Source organism: Opisthocomus hoazin, chromosome 15 (genome assembly GCF_030867145.1).
Source record: "Opisthocomus hoazin isolate bOpiHoa1 chromosome 15, bOpiHoa1.hap1, whole genome shotgun sequence".
Lineage (NCBI taxonomy): Eukaryota > Metazoa > Chordata > Aves > Opisthocomiformes > Opisthocomidae > Opisthocomus > Opisthocomus hoazin.
This window is the reverse complement of record NC_134428.1, coordinates 17,520,021-17,545,916: the sequence shown is the minus strand read 5'-3', so window position 1 is coordinate 17,545,916 and position 25,896 is coordinate 17,520,021. Positions and strand designations below refer to the sequence as shown.

General features: G+C 41.1%; 1 protein-coding gene across 2 annotated transcripts in view; it reads right to left on the bottom strand.

The window, feature by feature from the left end:
• Window positions 1–25,896, bottom strand: part of OTOA (otoancorin) — a 37,496-nt gene that overhangs the window by 1,487 nt on the left and 10,113 nt on the right. For both annotated transcript variants that reach the window (XM_009934181.2, XM_075436558.1), the window contains exons 11-27: window positions 24,499–24,622; window positions 23,906–24,121; window positions 23,192–23,359; window positions 22,737–22,877; window positions 22,085–22,140; window positions 21,581–21,698; window positions 21,001–21,074; window positions 19,337–19,472; window positions 17,765–17,955; window positions 15,499–15,592; window positions 14,233–14,362; window positions 10,508–10,695; window positions 5,701–5,856; window positions 4,126–4,268; window positions 3,587–3,723; window positions 2,520–2,617; window positions 428–620 (exon numbers count right to left, since the gene is read on the bottom strand). In XM_009934181.2, coding sequence (XP_009932483.2) covers window positions 428–620; window positions 2,520–2,617; window positions 3,587–3,723; window positions 4,126–4,268; window positions 5,701–5,856; window positions 10,508–10,695; window positions 14,233–14,362; window positions 15,499–15,592; window positions 17,765–17,955; window positions 19,337–19,472; window positions 21,001–21,074; window positions 21,581–21,698; window positions 22,085–22,140; window positions 22,737–22,877; window positions 23,192–23,359; window positions 23,906–24,121; window positions 24,499–24,622 — 2,363 coding nt within the window. The remainder of the gene's footprint in view (window positions 1–427; window positions 621–2,519; window positions 2,618–3,586; window positions 3,724–4,125; window positions 4,269–5,700; window positions 5,857–10,507; window positions 10,696–14,232; window positions 14,363–15,498; window positions 15,593–17,764; window positions 17,956–19,336; window positions 19,473–21,000; window positions 21,075–21,580; window positions 21,699–22,084; window positions 22,141–22,736; window positions 22,878–23,191; window positions 23,360–23,905; window positions 24,122–24,498; window positions 24,623–25,896) is intronic.

The following is a 25,896-nucleotide window of genomic DNA, read 5'->3' as shown; positions in this document are numbered from 1 at the left end:
CCTTCCCACTTGCAGCTCTGCAAAGAAGGTTCTGCTGCAGATAAAGGTTGCGATCTGAAGGTCCAGAAATCGGGAGCCCTGCCTTAAATTTAGGCAAGGAATATAGGTAAGAAGGAGAGGGAACAGCTCACTGTTTCAGACTACATTTTACACAAGGTAGTGCTTAGCATAGTGTAATGATACTAGCAGCGTATAACTGCTAATGCAATCTTCCTCCATTATTTCTCGCTGTGGGTAAATCCAACAACATTCTTGCTGTTCATCTTTGTCAGACACATGATTTGAGGCATGAGTTAAAAAGTTGATTAGAAAATTCTCTGTAACCCACCTCCAGGCCTGATCCTGGTGGATGCTGTGAGACTACACGCCCCACCGGTGCGTGAGGGTCTTTCCCCTCGACACAGGAGGAGGGAGTGACTGTACTTACCACTTGGAGCCAGGGTTTGCACCTCCTGGATATTGCTTTCTCCATTTTGCGTCTCTGGGGTGCTTGTCCTGGCTCCCTCCAGCGCCAGCTGAAGGCTCTGGAGCTGCGATGCGTTCAGATGCTCACGCTGCGATCTGGTAACCATGGCGGCATTTTCAGGGCCTAGGTTTGCTATTTGTTCTGGGGACAATGCCTGGGAGGAATAAAAGCCAGAAAAATTGGTTTAGGCTGTCAATTATATAAGGCAGGTAAGGAATCAGAAGTCAGCACTGTCTTGCATTTGGAATGAGGGGAAGTAGCCTTCACCATCGTATTGCTATAAAAGAGCTCAATAGAGCTTAAAAAACATCCTCTGCATTCATTTACTTCACTGACCACTCATCTGTCTTTCGCCCTTCTCTTTGCTGCTGAGATCTGACAGCTTGAGAAGCTTTCTTTGCCAACACTGTGTTGGACAGTTTTTCAATATACTGTTGGGGTTTAATTTTCCAGCCACTTCTTTTCTGATTTGTTCAAGGACTGATGACATTGTACATCCTCTTGTGTTTTCATTTATTTCTTCTCACATCTGCTCCCAAGCAACCTCACCTGAACCTATGTTTGACCTTTAATTAGAGTTAGCAGTAGAGCAATGAGATGGAAAAAAACATGCTTTAATTTCATTATTCATTTTTCTCTTTTAGATTGAAAATCTTCCAAGTTTGGTCATATTAAAACTTGTGTTTAAAAATGAAACATGGCAATCATCACCTTACAGTAATTATCTTATACCACATAGCAATTAACCAGTTTGTAAAGCCTGCATGTACTGGGCATGCTGGATTACTTTGATTCTAGTTAACGTTCTGCAGTTTCAAGAATTTTAGCCCTCCTACACAAGCCCTCTTTGCTGCAACAATTCTGCATCCAGGTTCTACTTTAGAAAGACTAAATTCCCCTTCCAAGTAGGTCAGACAATGGAGCAAACCCTTCCTGGGTTTTCATTGTCTACCAAATGATGTGCTCTTTTAAACCCAGTAAACTCACGTAAATGCCTACGGGTCCAGAAATTTTGAATTAAACCTCTTCTTAACTCAATTAAACTCCACAATACAATGTAAGGATTCATAAATCAAAATCTGAATAACGTATACAGCCCTAAAATGAAGTTATACAAAACCCATGTAGAAACAAAATCTGCTTTGAATCTTTCAAATACAGAAAACTCCTCCTAGAAGGTGCCGTGTTATTTGTTAGGCACATTTTGCAGTATCATTATTATTCCTACTAACAAAAATGTATGCTATTTGAAAGAATTCTACAAGATGCCATAGATCTTCAGCTTTGCCTGTTTTTCAAAGAAGTAGTTTCACTAAGGACATTTCAGGCTTATCTAAACTGTCAGTGGTGCTGTGCAAACAGTTAGTGTTCAAGGAGTTTCTCTCTTTTATGGAAGCTGACACAGTTAACTATCTGTTTAGCTCATCTGTCCATAAGTACATTGCTTGCCTGAGCATCTGAAAGAGACCAGCCTAGGCAGAATATTAATCTTGTCACTGAGTCAAATAAAGTCTGGGGCAATGATCTCAAGATCCATGTTCTAATTTCTGGTCCACATTCAGAACCGGTATAATTAGATCTAATTCCTTTCTGATCTGTATCTGCTTGTGCAGTCTGTTTTTCAGAGATAACTCAGGAGAATGTTGGTAGATTTTAGGATAACAAAAAAGCTCTTACATAGTCAGCAGAGAAATGTGTAGCTAAGATAGCATCCTTGCAAATGTTAATAAACAGAGAAGAAAACTCAGATCTGAATACAGTGTTGGAAGAAAGAGAGTCCATTCCCTGCTTTCTGACCCTAGATCTTTGGTTTTTCCTTGGGACACATTCTGAGAATAAATAAAGCTTGTCTAGCGTATTTTATGGGCATCACAAATACAGCTCATGTACCTGAAAGTTAATGTTTTAGATCCTTGACTGCTGCTCACTTCACATACCACAGAAAAATTCTAGCTGAAACCCAAAACCAAACTATAGATCAGTGCTGCAGTTTATTTCTACTAGAGTAAAAACAATAGAAATTTGGTTACTTCTTCAGTAGTCAAGCTCTTACTTGGAAAATTTCAGGAGATATATATCTTACTGCTACTGGCTGGAAATATGGCATCAAGTTTTTATCAAAAGCTTTTAATTCATCCTCATTCAAGCCACCTAAAAAAAAAAAAACGAACCCACAATAGGAACAGAACTCAGTTAATATTCTTTTTATTTGATTTATTTTTAGGCTAATACAATTTTTAAGCATTTATACAAAACATCTAACAAATGGCTTACTCCAGTGTGTTATGGAGAGTTTTGTTTCTTTCATTATATTCCCACATTACAAATCATCTGACCTTAACCGTTGTTATGGAATGTACTCTACCTGAGTTACTTTAGCTTGGAAAAGAGACTGATAAAAATCAATAAAATTATAAGCACTGTTATTAGGGAATACTTGTCCACGGTCTCTTCTGATGCAAGATTAGGAAGCATAAGCACACAGTGGGAGTTACTTCTTCACCCATTAGGTACTTGCAGTGTGGAATCATTGCCACAGGCATTGGGGATGCTAAAATTTATGAGAGTTCAACGTGCAGTTAAACGATCACAGGGAAAAAAATCCATGAACAAAATTGGCTGTGACCTCTCGCTCAGGAAGTCTGCGAGGCTGGGAGAGCACTCTGGAGAAGTATTGCTGCAGGGTAACCCTGCTCTTTCGCTCTCCCCTGGCAGCCCATTCTTTCCACTGCTGAAGGCAGGATGCTTGGTCAGCTGGAGCATTGCTCTGACCCAGTACAGCCACGCCTGTAGCAGTGCGGTTCACAAATATTGACTGGGTCTGAAATCCTGGTTGGTTTTGCCCTCCTTGATTTACCCTTTCCAACTTACAGGGCACAAATGACTTCAGGTTGTGCTGCCCAAAGTCGTTTTGAGCAGACTCAGAGAACCTTATGGAGAATACCACGACTTTTCCTTAGTGCCAGTGAAATTGCTGGATGTCCATCCCTGCAGGTGACTCCTCTCTGGAAGAAATGTCTTTTGCCAGTCTACAAAAATGCACTGCTACATGAACCTGTCTCTTAATGTTTAATAACAATGCTTCAGAACCATCACCATCTGGAGTCTGAATTTTCTTACCTGCTATAGTACCAATCTCCTGTAAAACAGAGCTGTTCCAGCTGGTAGCAGTACCAAACACAGACTCTGTTATCTTCTTAAACTGTCTCAGAACACGGGTGCTACAAAACAACTGGCCAATTCTTGCAACAGCAGCACTGCAAAAGGCAACAAGGTTAATGTTACATGCTGCAATAATATGCAATACTACGTATGCCTGGAATATACTTAGTCTGCTGTAAGAAGACTGTAAACCCATTTTCAAGTTAAAATATATGTACACAAATGGCACACAAATGTTTAAATGCTTTGAGCAAAAAACTGAGTTTCTCAATGTGACACTTAAATGGTGGGATATAAATGGCAGAGGAAACCTAAAACAGAATAAATTTTAAACAACTAGTGCACACCTTCCATAACAGTTATTGCCTTTCGAAAAGCATTTAAAATGTAAAGAAGTGTCCTTCAGGCTCTGGAAATCTTAAAGAAAAACAAATTGCACGATAAATTTTATCAATAGAGCTACTAATAAATATTTAATTAAGTATCAAACGCAATACCTGAATTCAGCAGTCCTTATGGACATGATTTCTGTGGTGTTCAGAGCACAGAGGATAGCTCCTAATCCAACTAAATCGAAGCTTCTTAGTGTACTGATTGTCTGGCCAGAGTCTTCTAGAAAACCTTGCAAAATAGCTCTTGCCTACAAAAGCAGCAAGATATTATGCATGAACACAGTAAATATAATTGAAGGTTTTGTTACTTGGAGCTCAAAATCTTACCAGAAGCTATGGACCATATGTAATCCTGAGCCTCCCCAGTGTAATTAGTTGGAGGTCTGTCCTGGCCTTCAGGAGGAGCCCTGTCACCACCTATCTGACACTTGAACAGGACACTGGTACACAGCCGCTTCCCAAGTGCAAGGGAGATGAAAGCACCCTGCACCTCTTCTGCTGGGCCACAAGAAAACACTTCACCAGAAGAAACGGGCACCAAAGTGCCTAGCACAGCTGCCCAGTTCAATTAAATCGCTAGAAGAAAACATAAATTACTCAAGGGTATCAATATGAAATTTTTAGTGTTCCTAATACTCAGGTTGTCTTGCCTTATTTACATGTCATATATAGGTGGTGACCTGTGTGTAGGATTAATTTTCGGATATGAATGGGATATTGGTACCAATACGCCTTTGCAAGCCTAAGTCATTTAGGGTGGTGCTCATCCTAAACTAACCATTTAAACACTGTGTCTAGCTTAAGCCTCCCGCCAAGGCATTCTCCAAAGTCAGTGACAGAAACAAGCATCTTCCACGATTTCCTAATCTATCCACAATGCTGAGCCTCAAATGACTAACTTAAACTAGCTGCCTAACTTTTAGACAACTGAAATTAGGCAGGATGAACCTCTTTTAACCAGTTATTCTTACTGACAGTAGCAAACTTCAAAAGCCAACTAGTAGTGTATAAAATCCTCCCAAGTGCTTCTTTCTGACAGTGCTTTTCAGAACAAGAAGCTATTAAACAGATTTATGATATTCTGCCAAAGCTGGCTGCTGCCACGCCAGCACCTGTGCAGCCGAGGAGCCCCGACGGTATGGGTCACACAGTCAGAAGTGTGCTACCAACTGCACATGCAAATAGAAGCTTTTAACTCTTATTTTGAAAGTCCCACTGACATAGCTAGAAGTTACTCAAGGAAAGGAAGATGAGGGGAGCATATTTGCTGATAACTTAGGCTTCTAGGGCAATGGATGCCGGGGTTGGGGGCACACTTCAGAGATTGCCCTTAGTTAGGAAGGGCTGATATCTCCTGGCAGTAGTGTCTGTTCTGGGGCCAGTGACAGGAGCTGCTGACCTCTTCCTACTACTTGGTGAGCAAGTGCTAAGGAATACACTCATCACCACCGCGGTTAATAGTGATTGATGTCCTCTTGGCCATCTTACCAGGGAAGCCAGCAGCCAGGCAGACACCAGTGCTGACCTGCCTGCCCACTTTCGCTGCGGTCACAGCTGCAGAAAAGCAGCGGGGAGGAGTGGGGATTGCTGTATCTCTTTCCTAGTCGATTCCAGGACTTTGGTCCCAAAGGGCGTGAATCCAGAGCCTTTCCACAGGAGTGCATCTGATAACATACTTACCTGGGTAAGAGTCCATTCTGTTTGCCGGCTAAGCACAGAAATGGTGTCGATAGCATGTAAATCCAGCTCTTCAATTTCATATTCGGTGAGTGCCAGAGCAATGCGGCCCAGAGAAACAATATGATAACTCTTCCAGTCTGGCAGCGATCCCCAAACCTTTAGAAGAGATTCATTAATGTCTGTTAGACTGTTATGAATCTTCCTCTCTACACACCACTCTCAAATCCCTCAGTTTTAGAAGTCCCAATACATGAGGTGTGCCTCTTTGCACACAAAAGGCAGAGCTTGGGTCTTGTGAAGGTTTTCGAGGTTCTACACTAATAATGGTTTGTTTATCTAAAAATGCTACAATTCGTACAGCTTGAGCTTGTTGGCAAGCCTGTGCAGGGACTGCTGGAAGTGTTGGTGTAGGAGCAAGTACCACTAAAGCCAACAAAGATGTGAGTCTGTGCTGAGATGCACACTGTCACACTGCTACTGTGAAAGCAGCACCGGGACTACCCAGGCTCTACACCAGCCGCCCTCGCTCTGGCGGAGTGACTTTAGATGGCCTTCGTGACCAGTCATTTTGGCGCAGTCATTGACAAGGAAAGCAGAAATCGAAGTAGAGAATTGGGTAATACAGACAAATCGCCAATTCCTAAAGCTCTGATTTCTAGTTTGTGTGCATACAATATTGAAAAAAATAAATAATGTGTTCGTACAGATACGGTTAAATCTGTGAAGGTCTGCAAAGACAAAGAAACAAGCAGCAGCTCTCCTATACCAGTACCAATACATTTAAACCAACAAGTTCCACTGCCTTTAACTTTTTCTGTGATATAGTTACAGTGATTCAAAAGCTGTCACCGACCAGCCCTAAGAAAATCTTGATTTCAGGAAAAGGTCTGCCTGAATAGGGATAATGAAAGTCTGTCAAGAGCTGAATTTGTAGAGGCCAGAATTGTCAATTATATTTAGTCGGAAACTATAGAAGACAGCAGTCAGTGGCCAGTATCTCTCAGGATGCGGCCAATTGTCTCTACAGAAAAAAGACACTGGGTTTTGACTGGAGGAAGTGATTCAGTGACTTGTTCAAGACAGGCATACATTAAAAAAAACCGCTCCCTTTAAAGGTCCCATGTACTTCAGCAGCTTTGCTTTATGTCAGTCAGTACTTGACAGTTTTCTAGTATATGATTGTGCTGCTAACTCCACATCGAAAAATAAAACTAAAAGCCCAGTCCTGGGCTAAGTTGATCCTTCATGCTGTCTGGTTCATGGAATTATTTTTTCCATTTTCTGGATAGCTACAATTTAACTTTTGTTCAAAAAAGTTAGAAAGGTCAAGGCTGCTAAGGACTTGCTGAAGCAATATCTCTGCAATTGTCTACTACATAGTGTTTGCACCTTCAGAAACATAAGAAGCTGTAAAACCTACATAAAATAAAGAAAAAGGGCCAGATCTCCAGAATAAGATACTCCTTACGCAGAGTTGCAGACTGTCTGCTGTTCATACCAACGTGCATGTGCAGCACCGAGCAGCCTCAGGACTTTTCTCAGCTATGACCCTCGGGTTAAGGATTTGTTTAAGAGATGCTTTGCTGGGCCTGTACCTCCCGACCAAGTTTCCACCAGATCTTTTATGTTGGTTTTACGATGCCATAAAGAAACAGAAAAAGGGTCTAAGCCTGGGAAATTTCAATCTTTTCCAAAGAAAATAGATAGTAAAAAGCATTAGCCCAATTTTAAACCTCTTAATTCTCTAGCTTAAGAGATACACGAAACACGTGCAGTTAAAAATGTCATCTGTCTATTTCCTGATCTGGGTCATAAACTACAGAATGTGAAGTGCTTCATAAATAGTATTATCCAACAGTGCTGGATGAAATCTAAGAGGTAACGATATAAATAACACAACACATGAAACTGAAACACTCCTTTGTCCTCATTCATCTAGAGACTACAGATCCATACATCTGGTACTATCGCCGAGCCTGGAGACCTTCCACTTACAAGTGAGCTAAGCTTCTTACTTTCATTAGGACACAATCTGATAACTAGACTTTCTGAATTAGTTTGGGACCATGAGTAGGATGCCGTTTCTTTTAGGGGAAATCAATCAATTTAGGAGAAATTAAAGCTGGCTTAATCAAACCTTTAATCAAAGATGCCCTTTAGTTAATAACGTAACAGCATCTTATGCACATAATTTCAAAGAGCTTTGCCCCTACTGTCTAATTTCTCATGCTTCACATTCAGTGTGACACCATGTTGCATTTTGCAAATTAACATATAGGAAGTCTGCCTTTGTCTAGCAGCAATCTGTCTTCTAAACACACAGACAGAATACACTTTCATTCAGTGCACCACAGAGCTGTATATCTTTGCACTGAATATAGCTGGGCTATGAGTGTATTATCCTTGCTGGCAATTTCTCTACAGCAGATATCACTCTGTAAGTATACCATTGTTGCGCTGCTGTGAAATACTTTGGTTCCCACAATCTCAGATAAGCACTGTTTTTATTTTCTTCTAGCATTATTTTTTTTTTCCCTTTTCCTACCCACGTGTCTCCACGCTGACAGAGGGAAGCTGTCTTGGGAAGAATGCATTTGATGTCGTGGGCTGTTGTCCTACTGCAACAAGGCAGCAGAGACAGAATTGCAGAGAGTCACCATCTGCTTTCGGAAATCTGGTTAGTGCCGCTTCCCTTTGAGCACCTGCAGTTCAGGAGTGTTAAAAGCTGAGCTTCACTGCTGAAAACTGCACTGTTGGCCTTATCTACCCAAAAGTCACGGTCAGCTCCACTACTTTGGCTGCAGCTGCTGGTTAAGGAGATGCTGCCCAGGCCCACCTTGTCCCCTGCTCCTGCTTTCCTCCAGAGGTCACAGCCCTCAGATTAAGAAGAGTGTGGCCAGCAGGTCAAGGGAGGTTCTCCTCCACCTCTACTCTGCCCTAGGGAGGCCCCATCTGGAGTACTCTGTCCAGTTCTGGGCTCCCCAGTTCAAGAAAGATGAGGAGCTACTGGAGAGAGTCCAGCAGAGGGCTACGAGGATGATGAGGGGACTGGAGCATCTCTGCTACGAGGAAAGGCTGAGGGAGGTGGGCTTCTTCAGCCTGGAGAAGGCTGAGAGGGGACCTTAGAAATGCCTATAAATATCTGAAGGGTGGGTGTCAGGAGGATGGGGCCAGACTCTTTCCAGTGGTGCCCAGCAACAGGACAAGGGGCAATGGGCACAAACTGAAGCATAGGAAGTTCCAGCAGAACATGAGGAAGAACTTCTTCCCTCTGAGGGTGACGGAGCATTGGAACAGGCTCCCCAGAGGCGTTGTGGAGTCTCCTTCTCTGGAGATATTCAAGACCCACCTGGACAAGGTCTTGTGCAGCCTGCTGTAGGTGACCCTACTTCGGCAGGGGGGTTGGACTAGATGACCCACAGAGGTCCCTTCCAACCCCTAACATTCTGTGATTGCCAAGCATCTGCACTCTTACTACTTGCAGCCAACTGCACTTGTAGATGCTTCCTAACCTCATTCTGTCAGAATGATCTGGTGGAGCCTAAAAAGGACTTTCAACATTGGATCATTTTGACACAACAGGATTATAGAGTGGCTGGCCATGCAGAGATGGAAGCAGAGAGCGTATAACCTCCAACAGATGCTGGTGACAAGAAGCTGAAGATAGCCTGGGGATGGTAACCTCTTTATATCTGGGTTTTCTGCAACCAAAACAACTTTTCTTACTGCACTCTGAGGCTCTTCCTTGCTGAAACAAAAGTAAGTTTGGGACAATACCAGTTCCCTGGCAGTGCAGGCAACCACAAATCAGCAAGAAGAGGTCACTCCCAGGGAGGAGTGCAACACCAACAACAGGGATGGAGCCAGGTCTGAGTTCTTACCCAGCGCACAGCAGGCCAAGGCAGCGTTGCTTGGAGCCCAGACTCCTTGCTGATGGTCTGCCCCAGACACGGCGTGCTGAACTGCACCCAGCACGGCACTCTGCCTTGAGTGCTCTGGCACAGATCTTGCCCTGCAGTGCCAGATGGGGAGAAGTTTTAGTCCTGGCTTCCTGCACCACTACTGCAGCATGGGCATCATGTATGGGCTAAGCCAGGGCAGAGACCTCTCTGAGGAGCTCCAGAGGAGCTGCATTGCTGCATTCCGAAAGAAAGAGCTGCCAGCAGTGCTGCAGGAGGGGTGAGGAGAGCTGAGACTACAGCCCTGTTCCTCTCCATCAGTCTGGCAAAGGTAGAGGTCTCCTCTGCTGTGTTTCCATAACTTGCACTCACCAGTAATGTCCTAGTAAAGACAGACTAAATGCACGTTGTTTTTTTTTCCTCCCTAAAATTTCCCGCTGATGGGTTTGTCCCTGCATGTGACAAGAAGATGGGAGAATGAGCTTTATTCAGCTAATAACAGTCTCTTTCAGTTAGTCTGGTTTTACACCCCTGTAAACCATTATTTAACATCGAGGTAGACAGTTTAACACTGAGCTTAAGTCTCAGCAGGCCAATATACAGCCTATAGTATGGCTTGCTGATTTTTCATTTATGAAAGAAAAGTGAGAAGCAAACAACCAAAAAGCAATTGAAAAGTAAAAGCATTTAAGTTTTTCAGCTGCCAATAGCTCAGAAGTACTTGCCTGTTGACTCTGAAGCAAAGGCAATAGTCTTCCATCGTCATCTCACATTATTTTTCCAATAAACAATAGATATTCTTGCAGCAGTAGTGACATTGCAATAGCACAGTTATTTTAGAACTGCACAGTTCAATAACAGCAAATCAAATTATGGATTTAATTTTCCTTCACAGACAGGATAGTTACCTGCTTGGCTTTTTCTTTCAAGGCAATAAGCTGGGAGCTGTTAAAACCTAAGACAGTCCCAAGAAGTTCCACATTTTTGTTAAAAGTCAGTGCGTCCATGCATTTCAATTCCTGAACTGACCAAAAGACATTTGCTTCTGCTAATTTAATAATTTCATCTGAAGAAGGAGCTCTGGTTCCCAGGCAATCTGGAAAAAAGGTCAAATAGCAAGAGTTTTCTTCAAGGAGACTCAAAAAAAAGAAATCAAAGCAATACAGAGATTTAAGAGGGTGACAGACTATGAATTAACTGCAGCTGATGTGATATTGATAAATTAATTATCTTGCAATGAAACAAGTTCTTTAAATATTTACATTGTTAACATCCTGGTTATAAAACTAGAATTTGCCTAACTTGCAAGAAGCTGGTTATATTCTTTGTCCTCCAAAGGCAGTGCATGCTGGAAAAGAAAGTAGGAGCAGACATATGTTTCAGAACAGTTACAATATAGGATGCCGCAATAAAACTAAAATCTGGATGTGTGCAGGAAGAGTAACCAGTATCTTGCAAGTTTCTTTTAAGTCTAATTCCCTAAAGGCATCAGAGTCCAGGCAAGGGCTTATTCTGAGGTAAACCCACCATTCGCTGGGAGCCTTGCTTGCGTAAGAGTGAAATACAAATCTTTTTGGGATGACCTTGGTGGAAGTCTCCACATAGCTATGTCGTTGTTGACAAAAAAACGTTGCAGCTGAATAAACGTCTCCCCATTCAAACAGCACATATGTGAATCCAGCTCAACAGGAAAGTAGCAGACAGGAGAGGTCCTTGTGCTCTGAAACACCCTGACAAAGACGTATGTCTTGTAAGACTTGCCTGACGTTTAAACAAGGTGAAGACAGGAGCTGGATGTGTCAGAGAAGCATGGGGCTTGTTCTTTCTGTCAAGCATGTTGTTAAAATGTCAGGAACTAGAGAGGGCTGTTCACTTACAACAGAACTGTTTGGACAGACAAACTCCATTTAAAAATCTTATTTACAGTCAGGTTCTGGCCCTATGCATGATCGAACAAGACAGTTTCCACTGTGTGTTTTAACAAATCCCAGTCTTTGTTGCCATAATCTACATCTAATATTGATGGAAAGCAGAAATTAGGATCCTAATGTGGTTGCTTACTGCTCTCTCTGCTGTCACTAATTTAGGAAAACCTTATTAAATAATTATCTAAGCCAAATAATCCCTACATGTCTTCAGATACGGTCATTACCAGTAAAAAGCAAGAGTTTCACAGAGACTGTGCCTGAGCTAAGCTCCCCCAGATAAACAAATTAAAGCGAGCATGTACAAAGTAGATTTGTACTTTGAAAGGAGGCAGAGGAGGGATTTATTTGCATCAAAGGAAGCTGCAGTAGTGCGTAGAACACTGAAAAGCTTGAAACTGTTGAGCATATGAAAATGTTGTTCAGCTTCCACTGTACCAGCTGATGTTCTGCTCTCCCTGTACACCGCTCGCTTGTGAAGCTGCATTGTTCCACTTTCCCCGGCTGCAGAAGGTCAGCTTTTATCATGCAAATACTGCCCAACACAATGCAGTTCGCTTCCCCAAGTCGTGAAAACATAATATTTTGTGTTCTTGGAAAAAAACATTGATTTTATTATTTGTAACACACCAGATACATTGGCGCGATTACAGAGGGAAATACTAATTAGACTCCTGGCTTTGCTTCCTCTATCTGATGCTACTTCACTCTTCCTTTTGCTATATCATCACATTTAGTTTGATGAAGAACACATTATATATATAATATAACATCTCAGTTCTTGCGATAAAGCAACTCGAATTCCTTTTCCAGCCCTGCCACTGCTTTCTGGCAGCATCTTGGACAGACGACTCCTGAGTTTTGCCTCATATGTTCCATCTTGCCTCAAGAACCACCTTTGTTTTTACCTTGATGTAGACACAGATGTAAGAACTCTGTCATTGGTAATTGCTCCTGTTACTACTATTAGCTCACAACTGGACTGTGGGAAATGTAAAACAGCAGGCTGGTAGCATGAAGAGCATCAGTGTTACTCTAGAGCTGTTTTCACAATGCCTAATTTTCTAGTGATTTACAAATCAACCATAAAACTTAATTCCTTATTGAAACCACTGTTTGAGTTGTGTAGAGTTGATAATATAACGTTTGGTAACAGAACTTCAACACCACATTTGGACTGCAGAAGTATTTCTTCTGAGACTAGCACACACAGTCCTTCAATTTTTCATCTCCCAGACTCCCCCTCAGCTGAACTCATGCACCCCAACCGAAGAATGAAAAACCTCCAGAGCCTTGCAGCCAAGTTACCCTTTCACAAATATCATTAGCTTCACTGGTAGGTTTATATTGGTCTTGCAACGCAGATGAGACAGGTCTGCAACTGCACTGGACGTGAGTTAGTATCATTACAGAAGTCTTTGGGATTCATGTTGTGATCCAGAGCCCTAAAAACGTACACGTAAGGACACAAGCATACTGAAGTACCTGATGCTGAACCTTCAGTCCTGTGGCCCATGTCTGATGAAATATGATTTATGATCTGCTGGTTTACTTGTTGAAGGAAGAGTGAATTTCATGCGTACAGCCAGACTAATACGCCACTATTCTACCAGCTTGATTCTGCGTTTTTGGAGCATGATAACTGTGTGATTACTCCTCTGATCAACAGAGGTCATTTTTTTTTTCCGGATACACAAAAATACAACTCTGTAGAACACCCTCTGTCTCTCTCTGCATATGAATACAGCGTTATCAGGAGCAAATTCATCCCCAGAGACACACAGTCACCATTCAGAGTTGCTGTTATACAAGCAGATGGATTTCCATGGTGGCTCAGGACTTGCTGAGAGCTTGGACCAGCTCAGTTAGGTAAAGAACCAATGGGGAGATTTTCAAAGACAAAGGCAGACAGTACCAAACTCCTTGAAATTGCTGGGGTCTACATTCCCACTAGTGCTTTCAAAAGCCTCACCCACACCAGGGTTGTCTTCCGTGGCACAGGATGGCACAGCTTAAAAATTCTGCGTGGGTGAATTTCAAGTCAGACAAAGGATACACTTCTTACAATAATAGAATATAGTCAAAGTATGTACCTTATAGAAAGAAGATGATCCATTTGTCACCAGGGATTCTAATAGATTAGTTTGGTTGCTAATTAAAATACCTTTTAGAATATAACAAACTTTGTTCATTTGGACAGACAAAACGGTGCCACCAATGTCAGATTTAAGAACAGCCAAGTCAACATATGCTCATGTCTGGCAAAGGATTAACTCTGTGCAACCTTTTGGCATAACAGTAACCTGTCACCTTCACAGCTTTTTAATTCAAGGATTTTCACTTAGATTACAAAGAAAAGTAAACACAACAAAAAAGTAAAAATAAACGAAACCTTCTAATTCAAATCATCTTTTTTACTTTGTGCACTCAGGAACATTCCAGGAGATGCTTAACCTGTAATGAAATTGTTTCAGCAACTGGTCAATGTCTGAGACAACCACAGGCAACAGAATGAAGACTCTCACAGTTTTTGCTAAAAGTCTGACCATCTTTAAGTTACTCAGTGCTTTACTTTTTATGGTCCAGCTTCTCAGATTGCATCTGATGACAAGGTGAAACAAAAAGTCTGTTTGAACTGCATCATCACAGCCCAAAATGCCACCATCGTAAATCTGGCACTCTGCACAGATACCAGGTGAAATACTGACCGGGTCTGGCGAGAGGTGAGTCAATGCTGGAAGTGGCACTGGAGACAGATTCAAATACAGTTGATAGAAGCTCTTCAGCTGAAGAAATTGGTCCAATTGTCTTTGCTATTTGTAAAATGATATCGGGGAACTTCAAAGGGAAAGAAAGAATAAATAAGACTTCTTTCTCCCTTTTAAAACAAATCAATTTGCAGTGACAGAGTTGTGCAGACCTCAACAAAGTAGGGGTTAGTAAAAGCTCAGCCTCGCTCCTATTTGTGCAGAAGTTTCAGAAGAGGAGAATAAAATGGCTGCTACTGAAAGGTCAACAGCACAAGTCTGAGGGGGAAAAAATTAGAAACAAAGCAAATTCTGAGTGATTCTCCCTCTTGTATGCCCTCTCAGCTTCTGGCAACACCTGAGCGCTGCCTGACTGGAGTCTGTGTCCAGACCCTCCTGTAGCAATGAGTTCCACTGTTTTTGCATGTGCAGTAAAGTACTTTATTTTCTTTGTCTTAAATTTGCCAGATAAGTATAAGAATTGAGCATAGGGACCCAATTAAACTAGGAGAAATAACTTTAACCTGTTCACCTTTTTTAGGCTTTTTTGACATCTCTCCTCCACCCTGCAAGACACCTTCCTTTCAGTCGAAAAGTCCTGTTCTATTTGGCCAATTATAAGCATTCTTTCCTGAGGAAAAGTTGCTGACTGTGCTCACATATTTTTGCTGAAGAATGAATTCCTCATTCTAGTATAGTTTACTCCTATACATAATAATTATAAGAACTAAAGAGGGCAAAACCCCTACAATGTGCAATGCTGAGGCTATCAGTTACCGTTATCTGTGCTACACTAGCCCAAGGGCAAAGGGCCACATGAGTAAATGCTAATTTGATCACTATGATACCATCACTGACAGGATAAGAAACAGAACTTTTATAATTGGATGGCAGGGGAATGGAGGATACAACACTGCAAGGTGTAAAGTACTAAAAATGTTTGAGTCTACGTCACTGTAAATGCCCATTTTTTTTCTACACGACAACATAAAATTATAATTGCATACATGTAAATAATTGTTTATACTACCATTACTTTCAAGAAGAAATCTCAGAAATTTTGATGGCATCAAGAATGCGTGAAATATTAACACTCGGTTCCTTGCCAAGAGAATTATTTACCTAGTTTAGCATTCATGTTACATAATTTAGACTGCATTATGACATCCACAAATCTAAATTCTAACAATATCTTTTACAAATTTTAAAATTATAATAAAAACATACCTTTTCAGCTAGGACGTCTAATTCTGCTTTTGACAGCAGAGCTATGAATGGTCCAACATCCAATGTTGTTTCAGCTGTCCAGTTGTTCGGGGAGCTGAAGAAAAATTTTGAGAAATTATATAAATGAAAAACTTTGGAATCAAAATTATAGTGAAACCTCAGAGTTTTTCTCATACTGTATCATGTATGAAACACAGACAGTTCTATGCCAATGTGATGATTCATGCTTATTAATATCAGATTGCATTTTCTCATCTCTGTGATATATAGGGCATTAGTGAATTCTCAGTATACTCAGAGAAAGCCTTCAAATACTGTGGTAACATTACAGTGTTCAAGCGAAGAGAAAGAATTCTTTTTGTAAAAGAAAATTTACCGTTTTCTATCAGGTTCATACCGCAACAGTAGCCCATAAAATAGTATCAAAAGAGAAGCAGAAAACTCATAACCAAAATTGAAACCATCCTTTTTCTAAGAATCGTATCCTAAGGACCAATGTGGCTAATATGTCAAGCAAGCAATACTCACCATTATCTGCTTGTAAATAAAAAACCTTCTCTATTCCAGTATTGGACTATTTACAGGTGTACCGGGGCTGTTTTTCGTTGGTGGTGGGCAACTGTTACTTTCCCTGATGTCAGCAGGAGCTGTCGGTGCTCAACGTTTCTGCAAACCAGGTCCCTGTGCACTTAGGAGAAGCGGACAGTTTCCCCCCATGCTGAAAAGACCAAGTTCACTAAACAACTTGGGAAAGTAACTCAGTGTTGCTGAATCCAGTCTGCTGCTAATGCTGCCCTTTTCAAACTCAGGGACGGGAACATGAAATGTAGGTGATGGAACAGAAGGTGTAAATCCATACCTTATTCGCTCCGTATTTTCACTGTCTGCTATTTCATTCATCTGCAGCGTCAAGAGTTATGAAAGGCAGATCTAACACCTTGGAGAGCCGCATCTAACGGCAGCTATGCCACTTCTGTACGAGAGATCTATTCTATGATAGATACTATATCTCTTGAAATAACACGCTAAATTATTTGTAGGAATTTCAGGTCTTAAAAATTAAATTCAGGTTCAGTTCTGAGTGGTGCCGGGTGCTTCAAAATATATGTAGCTTAGCACTGTGCAGCTTTGGCCTGTTTGTTTGACACAAATCAGAAAAATGTTAGCCAACCCAGTTGGTGGTTGACTTAAGGAGGGACTTGGATAAATAATATTCAGCCTGAAAGAGGCTGAAGAAGATGGTAGTGACAAATCTGTTACTACTGCATGTTCATATAGAAAACTTTATTTGGTTTGCTGCTCCACTATGAGGATGTTTGACTAGACAAATATTTTAAAAATAAAATAAAATAAAATAAAATAAAATAAAATAAAATAAAATAAAATAAAATAAAATAAAATAAAATAAAATAAAATAAAATAAAATAAAATAAGAGTTAGTACAGTGTGTCATGATTAAATAAAATGGATCTGTGTCAAGATTAATGGAGGGATGGGGCTGGTGGAAAATATAGCTATTCCACTACCAGAAAAATGCTGACTAGGAGGAAGCTGAATGAGCAACTAAAATGATTAGGTGGATCAAGTGACAGACTTTGGGGCTGAAGGGATGGTTAGAAACTATGCATTCAGTCTCCCTTTTCAAATGCAAGATACTTCTAAGTGACAATGCAAGAGAGCAACAGTATATTCTTGCCAGACAGAGGACGGCTTTGTTTTTTTGCATGACTGAGAGAGCAGTGTGGTTCCAATCAGCCTCCTAATCTCAGTCGTCAATGACATCTAACACACTGTCAGCTTTGTTGCTTCAGTTGGTTGAGCTTTATATCCTCTGCTGCTTCTCTAGCTATCTCCCACTGCTACTGGTGCTTGCAGTCTTCTTTATTTCTCTTCCTACACCAGCACACTGCGTATCCCACCTCCATTTTCCCATTCTTTGCATTCCTGTGCCAGTCTTTGCCTCTAATGCCCTTTCTCTTGCCATGCCAGAGAGCCTGTTTGCCTGCTCCCCCCCAAACATTACACTTTCTCTCTTTTCCTCTGGGACTTAAGTCATGCAGGGGCTCCTTGGGGTGATATTTTGTTCCACAGTTATACCATTACAAGAACAGAAATGTCATTCCAGTGTACAGAGGCCTCAAACTCGGCCAGTGACAGAAGTTGCTTTGTGTTGTTTTCATTGCAGTTCCAAGTGGGCAAAGCAAACGGTTGGTATCTGCATGGTTTAACCATCAGTGTAAGCAGGGTGGTATATCTAATACCTTACCCATATAACTCAAGGAGTTTGTATTTAATTTCAGTCTTCTGCTCGTGGCTGAGCTGTTGGCAGAGTTTGAATCGATGAAAGGCTGTTGCCATTGCCTTCAGGGACATTCTGCCACGTAGAAAGGCTAGAGGTAAGTGGCAGATTAGATTTCCAAGTAGGTCAACATCGTATTCATCAGCAATAGAGCCATTCTGAAACAAGAAGCATTTACCATGTTGGCAGAGCTAATCTTGGCTCTTGTCATGTATCACTCAACTGCACCACAATACATTTAAGCTCTGTGACCCTTTAAGGAACAAAGACACAACAGTTTGCATTGGCAACTTAATCTACAATTTCTGCTGAGACTGCTTTACACTTTTTGCTTTTACCAATGCAGCTGGTGATATTTAATGAGCACTTGTCAGAGTTTTCAGTGTATTCTTTATTCCATATTGAAGAACGCATAAAAAATAATGAAAACTAAACCTCCTGCCACAATCTCCATATCCAGGTGACCACCCAACACCTGCAGAGGTGGGGCAGTTCCACCTGGCAGCAGAGCGCTCGCAAAGGGGCCACAAACTCTTGCTGTCAGAAGGCTTAGCTCTGAGGTTTTCTCAAGCAGCTGCCAAAAGACTAGGGATTATAGGGCTTTTTAGTATGTACAAGGGCATGAATATTCACAGCCACACCACAGAACTAGCTTCCCCTAAAAACCGGTGGCTGCTGCAGCTCCCAGGCAGCAGACTTCACAAAATCATCCTGGCAGCACCAACTCTGCCGTGGAGCTTCCCGCGCCACGCACAGCTCCACAGGACTGGCACCGCTTGGAGCAGAGGGAACAGCTCAGAGCAGGGGGAACATCTCCATGCACAGACAGGTCAGCTCTAGGCTGTCCCGCTCAGTTCACTGTGGACAGCAATGACATGTCACGAGAACACTTCGTAACATGCATGGTGTCAAAGAAAATTGTTAAGGAAGCTATAAAAAGCTTTCCTTAGGCAGGGAACATTAAAATCGAAACAGTACATGAAAAAACCCATAAGAATACAGATCAGTAAGTCAAGAACTTTTGTAGACGGTGACTGATGTTACCATATGAAATGCAGTGCCGTAATATGTGCAAGCAGAACCCCAGAATGGCTGAGTTTGGAGGGGGCCTCTGGTGTTCACCTGGTCCAACTCCCCCCCTCAAATCGGGTCAGCTACAGCCGGCTGCTGGGGGCCTCGGCACTAAGAGCTTCTCTGAGCTAGGCGATACCCTAGGCTGCTCTTGCTTGTGACGATGAAGAAATCAGTATGCTGCGTTACTCCCTTTCTGGTTCTTGGATCCATCAGCTATGGTTTTATGGCACAAGCACAGAGCAGGAGAGCCTATGCCTCAGGCTGCAGTCTGTATAGAAGAGATCACGAGCGTGTGCATGCGGACCGGAGAGTGCAGCAGGCAGGATAACTTTGTGATGCACCACATGACAATAAAGGCAGAGAAAATTAATCAACCACTCTCAGTTTGGAATGGCCAGTGGCCAATTACAGTTTACTTTTTTTGCGGCTCCCCCTCCACTGCTGACCCCTCCTATCCATACCTACCAAGCACTCCTGCACTTTTTGCAGGACAGCGTTCTTTTTGTGAAGGCTTGGATTCAAAAGGCCCATCTCGGTCTTCCCCAGGCTTTCAATGAAAGGGACACACAAAGGGCCCGAGACATACTGCAGGTGCTCAGTCCTGCAGAAGGAATTCAAACTGTCTCAGAATGTAAACCTGACCTTCATACACCCATAACCCCACCCAAAAAATCTGTGATGACAGAAAAAATTAGAGACAAGTCTGGACTTGAAAAATTATAAACTGGCCAGGCCAGAAAAGTTGCAATAAACCCACACCTTACTTTAACTTACATCTTTTCTTTCAGTTAATCAGCACATCAACCTCAGGTCAAAAAAATGGCGAAGGGTTATAAATAGCTGGGAGTGAATGAAAATTCTCTGAGCTGCTTTAACACTGTATGAAGCAAGACTGTTTACAGTTCAGAAACTTTTCCCCTTTCTGCTTTCTATTAGGAATAATTCTGTGATGAATGAAGATGTGGTGGGTGGGTTAAGGATAACAAGTAGATTTAGAGTAGGCTTCCTTTTTATCAAAGTCCAAGAAGGCCTGCCGAATTAAACAAAATGATGCTCTTGTCCACCCAGAGTGGCAGGCAGCCTTTGCAAATAAAGCAATGTCCCAAAGCCGCACAACCCAGCCTTACCAGGGTTTGTTGGCAAGAGCACCAGCAACTTCCGATGGCCCTGAACAAGCGACATGCAATTTCTGGCCAAACAACTTCATGCTGCAGTCTGTAGAAAGCCTTGCATTAAAGTCTTTCTATTGTTATTTATTGTTTTTAAAGAGAGTAATGCCTTTTCAAACAGAATCCCTTTTTTTTTTCTTATTTTTTTTCAATTAAAAATATTCCATGAAAAGAATAGTTTTCATTTCCTTTTATCCATTTAAGCATGTAGGAAGAAAGAAATAGAAAGAAATAAAGAAAAAGGGAAATGAACAGGCTGTACAGTTCAGGAGTTCCTATCAAAGTACAATTTTTTTTTTTTTTTTAATAAGGAAAAAAGCTGTCACTGAATATTACTTGGCTATTTATGTAATGCAAAGTTTTGCTAACTTTGAAAAATGTCTTTAAACACGTCTGAAATGTTTTTAACCATAGAGAGCAATATGCTTGGGCAGTACCCAATGGCTTTGTCTGACATATCCACTGTCAAAAAATACCCCTAAACAAGCAAGAAAAGTAAGTCTCACAACCTTGGGGGAGGGGGAGAGAAAAAAGAAAAAAAATCCAGCATAAACTACATTTAAGTTAGTTTTGTCATCCTAAACAATTATGCTCAAGAAAGCCCAACGAATTAACCCCTTCATTTTAGCAGACATAAGCAGCAACATTACAAGCTTGTCCACTGCTGCCACAGCCCTGCACAGTCTGCGCACAGAGCGCTTCAAGGGGACCGGTTTCAAGGATGCGAAGGAACCCACAACTGTGACAAAAATGGGCTATACTAAAAGCCATGAGGTGCTACCAACTCTCACTCGACACAGATTTTGGCTACAGTCAGTGACCACTTTTTATAAACTACCATTTGTAGGAATCATCAGTGTTCTTAGGACTGAAAAGGTCATTAAAAACGTGCTCAGGAGGACTACTCTGAATGTACTGCTATGAGTGCAGTAACTTAAGGTAGTGTGAGACGTAACTTACGGAAGGACCGATAAGAGGAAGGGAGGAATAGATGCATTGGAGACTTCCCAAAACTTCCAAGCCAAACAATTAACCTAAAAGCAACAAAATTTAAGATATTAAGCATTTGGAAATTTTGATGAATTATGAAAATATGGTTTGTTTATTACAGCTTATAAATTAGCATGTATAAAACTGTGCATATCATCTTCAGAGAGCATTTTTCTTTGGCTTTTATAAAGTAGTTTAGAGTTTTCTTTTTGTAGACATCAGAGATGAAATATCCTATATTTGGCTGCATGAGAGCATTTGTAGGTTTTCAAAACTTAGAAATATTTCCAAACAGATTATTCATGAATTAGCAAGTTAGAAGGACTGTAGAAATTTCTTGCAATTTGTAAGTGACAAATGAAATTGTCAAAATAAAGTATGATAACACACAAATTAATACATAAAATATTTAAATGAAATAGTTAACAGACAAGTTCACACACACAGTATTTTCAAAAAAATTAAAATAGAATTAAACAAATTCTAATTTACCTACAGTGTGGATATTGGGTAGTATGTTTATGTACACAAAGTCTGTTTTTGGTTTTACCTGGTAGGGAGAAAGAAGATGAAGTTTCTTTTCAAAGAATTTAAAAGTGTTTAAAAAAAAGTCTGTGCCCATACTTTCAATGAGTTGACAAGTTACTCCTTTCACAAGCTGTCCTGCGCTGATAGGAAAAGCAAAGTTCAATCTTTTGAATACTTCAGCAGGATCTAATCCTCACTCCCCACAACCATGTCCTAAGATACAGTTTCTTGACCACCTCCTCTCTTTCCCCTTTATTGTAATCAAAAGGCTATGGAATGTAAAAATGTAATCAAATTGAGAAATATTGACTGAGCCTTAAAATATTAAAACTTCTGCAATGCTTTGATCCAGATTTTGGATTTGGAGACCCTTTTTAATGAGGAATGTGAATTATCCTGTGGTACCAAGGAATGAATAAACATAAGGCAGTACAAAATAACCACATAATGTTTATGTTTACCTCAAAGTTGCTGTCATCACAAAACTAGACTTAAACCCCATTTCAAGAGAGACTATCATCCATACCTTAGCAGGTCAACAGGATAGTTTTTCTTAGACAGTAATTCATACAGATACAAAGCCTGAAATAAAACCCACCATATTTAAAGTTAAGCTTTGGTAATTCGTTTGCAAGATGCAGTAACTACTGCAAGGTTTTTGCATGCTTAACTCTCTTATGTACTCTAAAGACATTTCTACGGTCCAGTTTGGCCAACCAAAAGGTTTGGCATCCAGTGCTGAATTTCTTCTTCACAAGACAAGACTTCACTGACTGGCACTATGGGATGATGTTAAACACGTTCATGGCACACAACCACAGAATACTTTAGGTTTGGAGGGACCTCTGGAGATCGTCTGGTCCAACCTCACATCTCTCTGGACAGAGGCAAAGGGCTGATTGTAAATGCAAATGTTGAGTATACAGCACTGGAAAGAGAAAATTTATGTGGCAGAATCTTGAAGACTTTTAAACTCGTATTAACGCTTCCCTTTCTGTAACACTGTCTCATAATGCTGCCTAGGCTCGAAGTGGCCTCTGGGTGTATATGTCAAGATATATTTGGGGCAGTTCCTCCCTTTTACCTATGCTCCTTGAACACATATGTACTACAACACTTTTCTCATTCTCCCATCATACTAAATTGCAGTGGAATGTGAACTGTGTAATAATTTTTACCTGGCTTCTTCTGAGTTCTTTTTCTTTCATCATTAAAGAATTATATCCAGTCTGCTTCCATAAATCAGAAAGAGGTATTTCTTTAAAGAAAGCTCCTTGTATATCTTTGACTGATGAAGAAAAATCTCCAGATGCAGCTATCTAAAAAGAGGAGCAGATAAATACATGGCATTTCAGAACTGATGCTTAGATTTACAGGATTTGCCCTTCTTTCCATTCTGTGCAATATTTCTCTTAAGAGGATAAAGGAAAAGCACGTCAGTATTAAAAATGCCACAGGACTAAGCAAAAGACAGCTTTCAAAATATACTTAGCGTCCAGAAAAAACACTGGAAATATTAAACATTGAGCTAAAACACATATCTCCGTGACAACATTTTCAATCATGCTCTGCATATTTGGTTATTGTGCTTTTGTGCAGAAAGAACCTATGACACACTTGAGTTTATAATCACCTTCCTGAGGATCCCTTGCTGTTGTGCAGGCAATAAGTCAGCCAAGTATTGGGATGTTGTGCCTCGAATAATCTGAGAAAGCTCCTTTGGGTTCATGCTGTAGAATGACTGGGTGCTAATACCAGTTACCAACGCGCCCATTTGACTAACATTATAAAATGATAAAACCTGCAGAGATAACAGCACAAAGAAACAGAACATTTTCTGGCTTGTGAACAGCAGATATATTTAAAAGCAAAAGTTAATAAATAAATCAAAACTATTATTGTTGAATACTTAATACATTTCTTGCCTGGGGATGCACTTTCCTCAGATTTCTTTCAGTTCAGACAAGACTGTCCAGGGAACAAATGCAACAGTTTTCTCAGAGGCTCCTTTTTTTGAAACTTCAGAGAGGACCCTGATTCCTTCCATTACAAAATATTTGAATATGTAGTCTGCGATCTCTGATCATGCAAATTCTGCCTAGTGCAGTGACACAGAGAAAATAATATATACAACTGCCAAATGCAAATAGTCATTCTCTCTGTTACTAGAGAATTACTTTGGGACGTACCATCTTGAATGGTTTTATTTGATTTAAACAACATTTTCAGACCACTAACAGCACTAAAAATTAGTCTGGTACTAAACTTTTCAAAATCTACGGTTATCATTGAGAAAAAGCCATTTAACTTTTCAAAGTTGAAGGTGGGAAAGCTATATCAGAGGTACCTTTTCATAAGAGAGGTATTTACTGGATAAAATCATAACTTGGCTTTTCGCCCACCCAGAGACTTGGTTTAATGTTGCAATAGCATTATGCACTGCTTCAGGTGACAAAGATTCCAGCTGACTTGGAGTTAGCCCAACCACGGCATCTGACAGAGATCCAAGGATATCGTTCAGTGTCTGGTTTTGCATGGCAATGTTCAGGAGTTGAGATTTGAGCTAAAGAAAACAAAAAAAGCAGATGGGAAATAAAAATCTGCCAAAACCCAATTTTCATTATCACCCAAAACTTTAACGGGGGTTTCTGGAATAGGCATTGGCAACCATTTAGTGACCACACACTTCATAGACATTCAAAAATAGAACCACAGTTATCAAAGGAATATGGAACAGGAGGAAACAGAATGAGAAAAGAATGAGCACTGTAAAAAAACAAAAAATGGGCTTTTATTCTTTGCATTATATGATCGAGAACTACTTCCATTTATTTCTTAGATCCCAATCATTTTTCACTCTTTTTCAAAACTCAAGGAGAAAGTCCCTCCTCCTCTGTTTTCAGGATTAGGTCAGGCAAGAAGAACAAGCATTGTACTCACCCTCTGAACCTCAGCGTGGAAACCTCTTAATTGATTGCATTTAATCATTTGATGAAGTAAAGCCCGGGCCACAGCAGCATCCATCTGTTCCATGTCATCATAAAAACAAACTAGTAAACCTAGCCTATGTAGAAGAAAACACATTAGCTAACTTCTGACATAGAAGGTGTCATTCTCAGGAAGCTGAAATATACGACGGTGTATAACCTACCTGTGCTCAAAATTTGAGGCATTTCTGTCTGTCACTGAGACAGACAGTACCTTAAACTGTGATTTTTAAAACTCCACATGGCCTGAAATTTGGGTACGAGACATATGCACTGTTCTCTGTATTCAGCTGAACTCTACCCAGATTGCTTGTGCTGTCAAAAATTTAACTTTCCTGGATCCATTTGTCCGTGGCTGGATTTTCCCAGCTAATGACTCCACTCTCCTTGGCAGAATTGGCAGTACAGTCTCTGCTTTGAAAAGGATGGAGGGCTAAGGAAGTCTCTAGAGGTGGCTTGCTGAGTTCTTACCTGGATTGATTGGATGCTTTGAACTCTAAATCCTGCTTGGATTTCACATGCAACACAACTCGTTCCTGTGTCAGAACAGCAGCTAGAGCATTACACAGCCTCTTCATCATTTCAGGTTTAAACAAAGCCTGCGGTGTTTCACATCAAACATATGACTGGCCGATGGATGGAGACCCATCCAGTTCAACACTGCCTAGCAGAAAGCGCGCTGAGGCTCACCGTCTCAGTTGTGCCAGCACAGCAGTTCGCGAGGCAGTGCTGTGAAGCAGATGTGGAGCTCATTTTCCCCCACAGTACCCACGCTGTAGTACCGAAGTCAGCATTTCCATTAACCTCTGCAAAGCACAGCCACAACCATAGCTGGCGGGGAGCAGCAGTGGTACCACCCAGGGCAGGCACCTGCTGTAGGCAGCCTTCTGACTTGGGCCTTGTCCCTGTTTACTGCCACTGCCTGCAGCCCCGCAAAGGAGGTCTGAATTGTGCATCGCTCTCTCTGGGCTTCAAACTTCACAGTGATGGCAATGAATTCATTTGTAGGAAGCCTGAATCAATCCCCTGTCACTGTAAACAACTAGTGTTTGCTTTCATAATTTACACAGCACAAGAACCTACAAAGCCCAGCTTTCCTGCTACAGGCTCTGTTCTTCAGCAATTCAGTGGTCCAGGGATAGGCAGAGTCTGGGCAATAATGTCCAGATATGAACTAAAGCAACAGCAGACAATGCTGCAGCACTATCACAAAGTCAGTAAAATTCTGCAGCACAGAACGGCTTAGCTTTTAGTTACTCTAGGCCCTCAACAACAACCTGCTTAGCAATATAACAAAATACTGCTTCAGCAGCCAATCTGAATTCATGGGACATCATCAAACTAACATACA